Source organism: Triturus cristatus, chromosome 12, assembly GCF_964204655.1.
Source record: "Triturus cristatus chromosome 12, aTriCri1.1, whole genome shotgun sequence".
Taxonomy (NCBI): domain Eukaryota; kingdom Metazoa; phylum Chordata; class Amphibia; order Caudata; family Salamandridae; genus Triturus; species Triturus cristatus.
Genome location: NC_140595.1, coordinates 237,430,357 through 237,440,882, shown reverse-complemented (window position 1 = coordinate 237,440,882; position 10,526 = coordinate 237,430,357). Strand labels below are relative to the sequence as shown.

Genomic DNA, 10,526 nt, shown 5'->3' with positions numbered 1-10,526 from the left:
ACTCACAAGATAGGTAAACCACTAACACGTAGAAGAAGGGAAAGTTTCTCAGAGATAATAGGTGACATTTTTGGAGCATTGATACCAGCAGTGGGTATATCTTTTAATGCATATAAGATTCGGAAATTGTCAACAATAGCAGATCGTTTATCAACGAATACTGCTGGAGGGTTCTTAATGGTAAATACCGAGATGGTTGCCATGAGAGCTATGGTGATGCAAAATCGACTTGCCCTTGATATTCATTTGGCAAAAGATGGAGGAGTTTGTGGAATGCTGAAGGTACAACATTGTTGCACTTACATTCCTGATAAAAGTCAGAATATACAAAGGTATATAAAGAATACTAAATTGAATAAAGAAATTATCCCACTGGAGGTTGATGGTGCTTTGGAGAAGCTTGGTAAGAGTTTTTCCTCAGTAAAGAAATGGTTTGCAGAAATAGGTAGTTCATTAGTTGGGAAAATACTAATACCAGTGACAATAATAATATTAATGACATTAATGTTGGGATTAGCATGCGTATGTATTAGAAAAAGAAAAGGAGAAAATAAAGTAAAAAGACAAAATGAGAAAAATAAACAAAGAAAACGAGAAATGGGAGGGATTAAATTAGAAGAATTTAAAGAGAAAATGTACAACAAGTCTAAGAGACAGAATGTGAAGAATACAATTGTTTGAGCTAACAAATGAAAAATACAAGAATATGCTTTCTGATAAATTGATAGAGAGAGTTTTTGTGGTGAAGGTAAAAATCACCAAAGGGGGGAATTGATGGAGCAGGGGAAATACAAAAAGGTTTGTACCCCTTCGAAATTAATGACCTCATAACTTTAAAAATACCAACTGTTTGAATGCATGTATTAATCAACAAATGCACCTTTAATTAGACACTACACGCGGGAAACTAACTGGCATTGCAAAAATCTAATTTATTTACAAATGTGAAATTAAATTAACATAGGTTTGTGATTCGTGTTGAAAGTAGAAGTAAATTGCTTGTATTTCGTTTGTAGTAAAATTATATTGTGGCAAAGAATGCAGATGGTACGTAAAATGGTTGTAAATGTCGCTTATGCTAGGTAACACCTAATACGGGTCATTAGAATGGTGGGTTGTAAACAGAAGGGCTTATTTTCTATGTCTAATTTCTGCTATGTTGTTTTCATATTAGTTCCGTTCGGGCCTGCTAGGCCTCGCCTGAAAATTGCTGCTGCAGAGAGCTGTGATTGCGTGCGCAGAATAAAGATGGCCCCCACGCATGAGCAGAGTGGAAGTTCCAGTCACGAGTGTGTGGACTATGCCTAGAGTGAGAGATGTCAAGGCCAGTCTGACCTAAAACAAGAGTTGTGCCAAGAGTTCAGCATGAATGCATGGGAAACGGATGGGAGACTCGAACTCCAGAAGATGAACTAATTCATGACTGTCGAATAATGTTGCAAATATATTAACAAAGTTAAAGTACACTTGGACTTGATGAATCACGAGAACTATTGAATATATTGATTGTTTGCGGAACCGGTTCGAGCAAAGAGGACAATGAGGTGACCATCACCACCCCTCCAATGGACCAATCAGAATGTATGTAGCCCCTAAAAGGTTTCAATTTGGGTATAGCAAGTTAGTGTAAAGGGTATAAAAGAGCTTGTGCTTACAATGATGTTCATGTGCGCTTATTCTACATCAATCTATTCAACACAACATGCTGTCTGTTGAGACGATTTTCTTTGTGATGCTGAAAAAGATGTGGTCAATTTTGGATTTCGAACGTTGATTCGGAAAAGGAACGAGACCGTTGCGGGATCCTATCCTGGGAGGGAATACATCCGAGGAGGTTAGAGGGACAGTCAGTCAGTATTGGGAACCTATCCTGTGATCTTCGGTTCATGTTCTGGTGAACCATTCTTGTCATCTCCCTAAGGCCAAGGGTAATGAGTATTTTCCGTTTCTATTTAAACCTTTACTTAGGTGCTTATGTAATAATGATTAGAATATTTGTCTAATTAACTTTACTTATTCAATTTATTCAATGAATCTAGATAAAATGTCATGCTAACTCAAAAACTGAGTCTGTGGTTATTAGAATTAAAGTTATGATCAATAATTGTTAACCCCTTCAGCGCTGCGAGGATTCCACCGCGGTGCTGAAGGGTTCGAGCGCGGGCGGGGTAATGACGGAACGGTTCCGTCATGAGCACAGCTCAACCGATGCTCATGACGGAATCGTTCCGTCATGAGCATGGAAGGGGTTAAAAGGTTTTAAATTGTGATTGAGCTGGACTTAATCGCCATCAACTGATTCCTACTAGTTGGTCCATCGACCAAAATAGTGGAGTACCTTGATGTTTAGAACCGACAATCCCAAAATCAAATGTATATAATGTATATAGTTATAATTTAGGTAATAATTTTAACAAGGTACCCCGTATGTCTTGCAGCTCATCTACTTATCACTGATCTAGAAAACTGAGTGAATGTGTGTTTTCGGTGTTATGGGTCCCACCGAAGAGCAACTAGTGTAAGGGTTTTCTGGGTTAGTGTCGTAAGGAAAGGTGTTATAATAGCCGCGCTGCATTAGCGGTGAAGTGGAGAGTCACGGGGACTCGAACCGTGCTTGGCTGCAGTGGGGGGCGGAGCACTAGCAGACAGGGCTGAGGCAGAGCTGCGTGCTGGGAGAGCAGATCCCAGGGGGTCTTAATATTTGAACAGTCCATATTTCTAAAAAAAAGTTAATGTAGTTGACTTGACCAGGGCCTTCATAGGGAAAGTGTCAGTTAGAAAAGCAACCTGAAAGGTTAACATGGAAAACGAATCATTCAAGAGGTAGAACTACAGTAGGAAAGTGATAAAGTGGGATTCCTAGAAAAATGGTTCAGGAAGAATGTTGGAGGAATCAATAAGGCTACTTTATGAATTGAAGCAATAATAGAACACTGGAATGTAGAGTGCTCCATAGAAGACAATGGCATGCTCTGGGCTTCTAATGCCTGGTAGAAGCCCGGAGCATCAACATTCCAATGTTTGTTTCACAGCTGTTGCTGTGAACAAAGGCCTCACTGAGCCTAAGGTGATTTCCAACTCCCTCGGGCTCCGTGAGGCCTTTGTTTTACAAATGAGAACATTCTATCCTCTAGGGACGGCATGTTCTACTAGCATTGGAGCCCTCCGCAGCAGGTTCTATGGCCACTAAAGGCCCACTTCCTTTTTAAAGACCTGGAGCGAGTCTTTAAAGGCTGGTAGAGCCTGCAACGGAAGGCGCTAAGGCTATAATGTCTGACCTTGGTGAATGATTAAAACCAGGGGTGGGCAAGCCAAAAAGGTAAAAGGCTGTTACCAGGGAGTAAGACATGTAGGCCACTCAGCCCTTTGCATAAGTTCATTATTGCTTAGTTTAATAAAATATCCTTATTGATCCCTCCACCTTACCATATGTTTTTGAAGCATAGGTTCCTGAACTCTATATTGTTTTATCACTGTATTGGATGTCCCCAGCCCCCCTTCGATACCTCATTTTTCCAGGAAATCATTTTTTGGACAGCTTTTTGCATATAAATTGGTTTCACCTTACACAACCTATTTCCGAAAATTCACCTGCCTCCAATAGCCTACCTTCATAAGTGAACTTTTGACTTCATAAAAGCAGGAAGAGGTGGTTATCCATTTTATGGCTCCTTCTACAGGTAGGGAAGAAGTTATCAAGGGAAGATATATAAAATATGAGTTACAGAGACTTGAGTGGTAGGTACACTACCTTGCATAGTAAGGGACAGGACGGGAAGATGGACCCAGCACTATTGAAGATTACCATCCCATCAAGAAATCAGGCCAATACCATGCTTGACCCCTGAGTCATCACCAAGGGCAGAACCATTATGCGATGCTTCGTGCATGAACAATATGATACACTTTGATGTAACTGCAAATATCTACTTATGTTATAACAGTTTTGAGCTTAAAATATTTTAGTCTTGCAAACAGATATGAAAAACACATGATAACACTGTTGTAACATCATACCTTTCTTAGAATGGTTTCAAGACCTGTGCAACACAAGCTATTGGTACAGGATTGATAATTTTGTTAATGTCTTAATATTCATTACCAGGTTTGTGCAACGTCCTGTAATCTTGTGTGATCTCCAGCAACCCAAATAAACTTTGTACATGCAAATGTTATGGTGGGAGTCTCAGCAAGTACCCCTTAGTGGGTGTTCACTGACAGGCTATCTTTAACAAAACCTGTTCAGCAGGCTTAATTGACAGGAGCATCTTCTTGACTAGTGACACCAAGGAGATAAATAAGTAATTTAGTTTTATTCAATTTTATTGAGCGTAGTCACTTTGACCTTATTCATACAAAAGATAAAATGAGTAATAAAATTCATAATAGTGCAAAGTGAATGTGACAACCTTTAAAAATAAGTTAGCTATCTAGCTGAACCAGGTGCCGCTTAGTGATCGAAAATATGTTTGGTGGGGATGGAGGGTGTGAGAGTTCTAAATTATTATTAAAAAAATCTGAAGCATATTGTAATGTTTTCTTCAAAACAAAAGGTACATGCATATCAGAAGCACAAACAATGCCACTATCAGAAAATGTAGCCTCTGAAGTGAACAAGAATGAGGGCAACATTTACATATGGGAAAGTGTAACATGGTTGTGCTTTTAGGTTGATTTAGATAAATAGGAGACCAGAATCGAAGTGACCCCAAAACACACCTCAAGGTGACATATCCTCTCATTCCCCAGAAAGACTCAGTGGTTCTGTACAGGCTCCATCTACACATGGAAAGATAATTAATACTGATACAAGATCAAGGAGGTGTCGTTTAGAACTGAATTCACAGTTCATAGGTGGGACCATTAATTCCTTTCACTAGAAAATCTTCAAAATGCTGTGCTGGCCATGACACTGGGAGCAAAAAACTGCGGCAAGCCATCAAGGGAATCCTCCAGGTGACGGTATGCCAATTTTCCGTCCTCCCCTGTAACAGAAAGAGACAATCAGTGAGAGAGAAAACATACAAAAGAATACAAAATGACTTACTTGTAACACTGGTCTTGCACATAGATTTAACAAGCTTGGTGTCTTGAGGCAATGAAAATGCAAAAATGTTATCTATTTATCATCAGCAAGAGAGTTGAAATTTAGACCATTGCATTTTCACAGGAATTCATGAATCATTGTAATTTTAATACCATAACAAGCCAGTAATGTCAGAAAGTTTATTAATATGCTTAAAATGTATGTTATACTGAAAATTAGAGACTTCTATTTCAGCCAGTGTACTGAGCTGCCAATCACATATAGGCTAATAAATACATGGTATCAATATCCATAAACAATTTAGTTTGCAAATTGTGCTATATAAGCTTACTAATTACGAAACTATGTTTACTTTTAATCCTACTTCTTCACCATGGCTATTCTCTGAATTCACAAAAGACATAACATCCTTGTTTTCAAATGTAAAAAAGAAAATTAGGAAACATATCCATTAGGCAACTTTTACTGCATGCATATACAAAAAAACATAGTTGGAGTGAAATAATAATTATATCAAATAAAAATGTGTTTATTGTGTGGTTCGTCTATGGATTCATTTTGTTAATTGCTGATGCTTTGGCGGTGATACTTGATGTGCATGGCTGAAGTCATTGTACATCTCTGATTTATTTTTTGGTTTTGTGAAACTCATACTTCATGTTATAGACCCAAGTTCAAATGTGTAGAGTTTTAAGTGCAAAGTCTGTCTGCACAAGGCTTAAACTGTTACAGCCACATTTCCTGCAGATTTATTAAACAGCACTAAAGTTATTATCATATGAAAACGTGCCCCACTTTAAACTTTGGCTCCAGATGGATCTGCTCAATTCTTGCCATTCCCACAAAAGACAAACATAGTAAATGTTTGCTGAACATCATGTACCTTTATCTAACACATATTTAATTAAACTTTAAGTGAGCGATCTGTTTGACCCCTTAACTGCTGAGGCTTTTCCACCCCCAGTGCTAACATGGGAAATAAGTGCTGTGCAAGAAAGTGTGTGTTTATTTTCTGTTAATGGCATCAACAAAAGATTTGCTGTGTTAGGATCACAATTTCTCAGCTTTCAGGAACAAGAAGAGCTGTATCAAAAACGTTTTTACTAAAGTTTTGGCATTTTTCTTAGAAGTATTAGAACACTGGAATGTTGGGAGCTCCACTGAAAACAATGTAGTGATCCGGGCTTCTAATGGCCGGTTGAAGCTTGGAGCTCCAACATTCCAATGTTTGCTCACTGCTGTTGCTGTGAACAAAATGCCTCACAGAGCAGGAGGGTATTTCAATCCCCTCAGACTCCGTGAGGCCTATGTTTTACAAATTAAAACATTCTGGCTTCTATCGGAGGAATGTTCAAATAGCCTTAGAGCACTCCATAGCGGGCTCTACCCGATATTAAAGGCCCTCAGGCCGGTAACGCTGGAGCGTGCCGTTAATGGCCGGTACAGTCCGCAACGGCAGGCTCTAAGACTATAGGACTCGTGCACCACTCTACCGGCACTCAGTTTGTTCCACGGGGGGGGGGGGGGGGGGGGGGGGGGGACTATAGCCCCCAGACTGCCCTGCTGCCTGTTGCGCCCGGAGGCGCTGACATCATCTTGCGTGCCCGGAGGCGCATAAATCCACTCACGGCTCCCGCTTCGCGGGACCCACGCACCTCTCTACCTGCACTCGGTTTGTTCCACGGGGGGGGGGGACTACAGCCCCCAGACAGCCCTGCTGCGCCCGGAGGCGCTGACATCATCTTGCGCGCATAAATCCACTCGCGGCTCCTGCTTCACGGGACACGCCCAGGCAAAGCCCGGGCCAAGGGCGGGCCCGTTCTTGCCCGTTAGTGTCCGGAAAAAGCATGGCTGGGCCACCACCCTGTTTCCTGCCACTTGGGTTTTGGACTACACCGGTGATACCCCTCCTGTTATAAAGGTACTGTGCGTCCTTCTTTGTTGCCCCCTCATTTGCTTCTGTGTGATGGTCTGAGCTGGATCTTGATCGCCGAAATCGAACACTATCCTTACGGACTGCCAATCATCGTATAGATTTTCGGGCGCATGGTCTAATGTACTATATACTGGCCAGCCTGTGGTGTTAGACTCTGCCCTAGCCCTGGTGCCTGTTTTTTAATTGTTTCTTCGTTTGTTACACATTCGAATCATGGGAAAAAGAAAGTCCATGGAAGGCAGTGGGGGCAGAGGCGAAGAGGGCATTAGTGGCAGACTGCGCAAAGGAAGAAAAGCTAGGAAGGTATCCAAACAAGCTGGTAACAACTGTGCAATGGACAGAATTGACACGCCCATTAAGGAGTGCGAGGATATACCAGCAGTTGAATCAAATGTGAGAGCAAGTAGGAATCAAGCCCCATTTAGACCTACACAAGCCAATAGTGTTTGCCCAAACCAACAGGTTGCTATCCCAGACATATTCCTCAAAACACACAAAAAAGGGTCCGCTCCAAAAAATGGTGCGTTGGAACAGAATCAGGGAAAGATGGCTGCTCCCTCTACCTGCAAATCCCGCCCCAGCACTCCGATCACAGTAGAAGACACTAATCTTTCCAGCTCTCCGATCACATTGGAAGATAATAATCCCCATCACATTGACCCTCTAATCGTATGCACAAATAGGTTTACGGTGTTATCTAACGCCATAGAGGAAGCGACGCCCCAGGTGCCTGAGGCACCCCTAGTAAACACAGTAAGTTCGGTAGACTCACACTGCAGACCCACAGGAGGTAATTGAGCTGGTGCAATCGTTAAGGGCTGAAATAGGGGTTATGAAAGCGGTTATTGAGGATCTATCCACGATGGTTAGACTTTTAATAAAAAAGAATCCTTCTTGCCCTGAATGCACTAACATCCGACCTAACAATCCCTTACCACCTAGCCAAACGTCTGACGCAGAGAGAGAGAATGTTAAGCCTCAAAACAGTGGCGCAAACATAGGTGACTGGCTGTATTCTGAGATAGCGAAGCCCAAAATATTGCCACCATTATTACCTACCCCCAAATGGGCGCACAATACTAACATAAACGCTACTGCTGACCAATCTGTAAACCCGACCATCACAGGAAAACCAAAAAAACATCCTTTGGGGGACTTACCCTCCCCAGCTTCAAAAACATCGGAGTAGCACCTATGTGGGGTGGGGGGGGACAGAATACAGACAATGCATACAGCATGCATAGAATCTATATGGTAAACGTCCCCAAGCTAGACACCAGCAAAGGTACTGAGCACGCGGATTCTCGAACAAACAAAGCCATACACTTAATTAGGCATGTCAGGGGCTGCTGCTCTGTGATTAGGGGGGATATCATCAAGGCGCGTAGACTCTCTTCTCCCAACCAGCTGACAGGCTGCATTGAACTCACCCTTAGCAGGAAGGAGTTAAAATGGAAGCAACAAATTGACCTGACTACACTCAAGCATCGACAATTGTCTGGAGTGTTAAACCGGGAGTATAATACCTAATTGACTAAACCAATTAGTCCAGTGCTCCATGTGTATAATATGGAGGTGGTCTATTCTGCACTTTATGGAGCAGAGTTATGGGGGTATGAAAACCTGTCCAACCTTACGATCACTGAAAACAGGTTTATGAGCAACATCACAATCCTCCCCCAAAGCACACCAGTGTGTCCCCTACTGTGCGATCTAGGAAGAAAGCCTCTGGCTGAGGTCGCTAAATTACGCCCCTTACTATACTGGCGCAGATTTTGGATCACGCCATAATTGAATCACTATGTTGCAGGCTTCTTGGACATAATAAGGGCTGACACATATCACAAAATAAGATGGTTGAGAGAAATTAGAGATGCCCTAATAAGCATAGGTATGAGGACACTATGGGAAGAACCAGATACAGCCCTCTTTCCTTCTAAAAAGATCCTGAAAGAAAAATATTGGGAGATGATCACGCACAAAACATTAAGAAACAGTGTGTCATCAACACTGACAGGGAATTATTTGGAAGTCAAATTGACTCTGAACTTAGAGCCATACTGGGACATAATAGCTAAACCAAATGACAAAAAATTATATTTTCAGTTTAGGGTGGGTTCATTGCCCACCAGAGTTTTTACAGCTAGGTGGTCTAAATCATGTGACAATATATGTCCTTTATATCAGACCCAAGAGGAGTCGGTGGCACATTTACTGTTTGTCTGCTCAGCTTATGCCGCTCCTCATCAGGCATGGCTTGTGCCAATTTATAAATTACTCGGAACCAGAAGGAGCAAAGAAGCGGGAAGAATCTTACGTACAAACACTTCTATCCCAATCATTAACAGCTGTAGCAAAATATTTAGGTTGGTCATGGGCTATAAGGTAACACTCCCTTTCCACCTAACATATGCTATTTTGCACCTGTATTTGGAGTTTAACAATTACATTTTGGTCAAAAATGTATCTAGCTTTGTAATGCTGGCCCCAAATGTTAGGATTAAAGTTTAGTACCTTGTAGTAGAGAATTTTTAATGGTGCTTGTTTTTAGTGGTTGTTCCTAGTGATAGCTATTAACGCTTTTTTACTACTATTTTTACGGATTTAAAAACAAAAAAAAAGCTATGATGATCCAATTGCATTATGTTAAATAAGTTTCATTCATGTTTAGCTACTTTGCACAATGGTAATGAATTACTCTTTTAGTAACATGTTTTGTATTTCGCTTTTATGACTAACTGTCGAATAAAGCTTGTTTGACTTACTATAGTCCATTTTTCCTATTTTTTGTGGTTTCAACCTACTTGCAGATTATGGTGGAAAAAAGTGTGTAATCCATGGGAGAAAAAATGAAAATGAGTAGATAAAAATAGTCATTTGTGACAACGTTTTAATCTGCAATTTTTTTGTCACGATGGTCAATTTACAAAAGCAGTACATCATTATCTCAGAAAGACCCTTCTAGCCACAAACATAAATAGGATTTATATGTTTGCAAAAAACAAGTGAAACTCAGAGCCTACAACTGAGCTGAAGCTTATAAATAATTTTCTTCTTGCATCAACCATGCAGCAATTCATATGGTAAAATCCAATTGATAACACAAAATGTTTTACTATCTGTTTTCCCACACATCTCAATACAAATTGGTACCCCACTTCTGTCCTTCTAGAGGACTCACTGGTTTGTTCTGTTTCTACAGTGAGCAATAGGCCCAGCCACAAAAGTGGGGTAGTGTTTTTATCGGGTCAATTGTGGGAAGCCTGGGTGGTAGGAATTTTGTGGATCCCTGCCAGTTCCAAAAGTTGTCAAACACGCAAAACTCTGGTAGCTATGGTTAGATAATCGCACATATGAAGCCTCTAAAATCCGAGTCAAGTATCTATAGTAATCCTTGATAATAAATAATAGTGCTCACATGGTATCCTACACCCTCTAGGGTGTAAGTTGATCATTAAGCAATAGTTTATGTTCCCAGACGAGGAAATAAAGGATACCAAAGCACACATAACATGCAGTCCATTACATAAACAATCGTAAGAA

The 10,526-nt window shown here is 40.9% G+C and overlaps 1 protein-coding gene across 4 annotated transcripts in view; it reads right to left on the bottom strand.

The window, feature by feature from the left end:
- Window positions 1-4,305: 4,305 nt before the first annotated feature.
- Window positions 4,306-10,526, bottom strand: part of RIPOR1 (RHO family interacting cell polarization regulator 1) — a 1,579,345-nt gene continuing 1,573,124 nt past the window's right edge. For all 4 annotated transcript variants that reach the window (XM_085639402.1, XM_085639400.1, XM_085639399.1 and 1 more), the window contains one exon: window positions 4,306-4,985. Coding sequence is in view for 2 of the 4 variants with exons in the window: in XM_085639400.1 (XP_085495526.1) it covers window positions 4,888-4,985 (98 nt within the window). In the remaining 2 variants the exon portion in view is untranslated. The remainder of the gene's footprint in view (window positions 4,986-10,526) is intronic.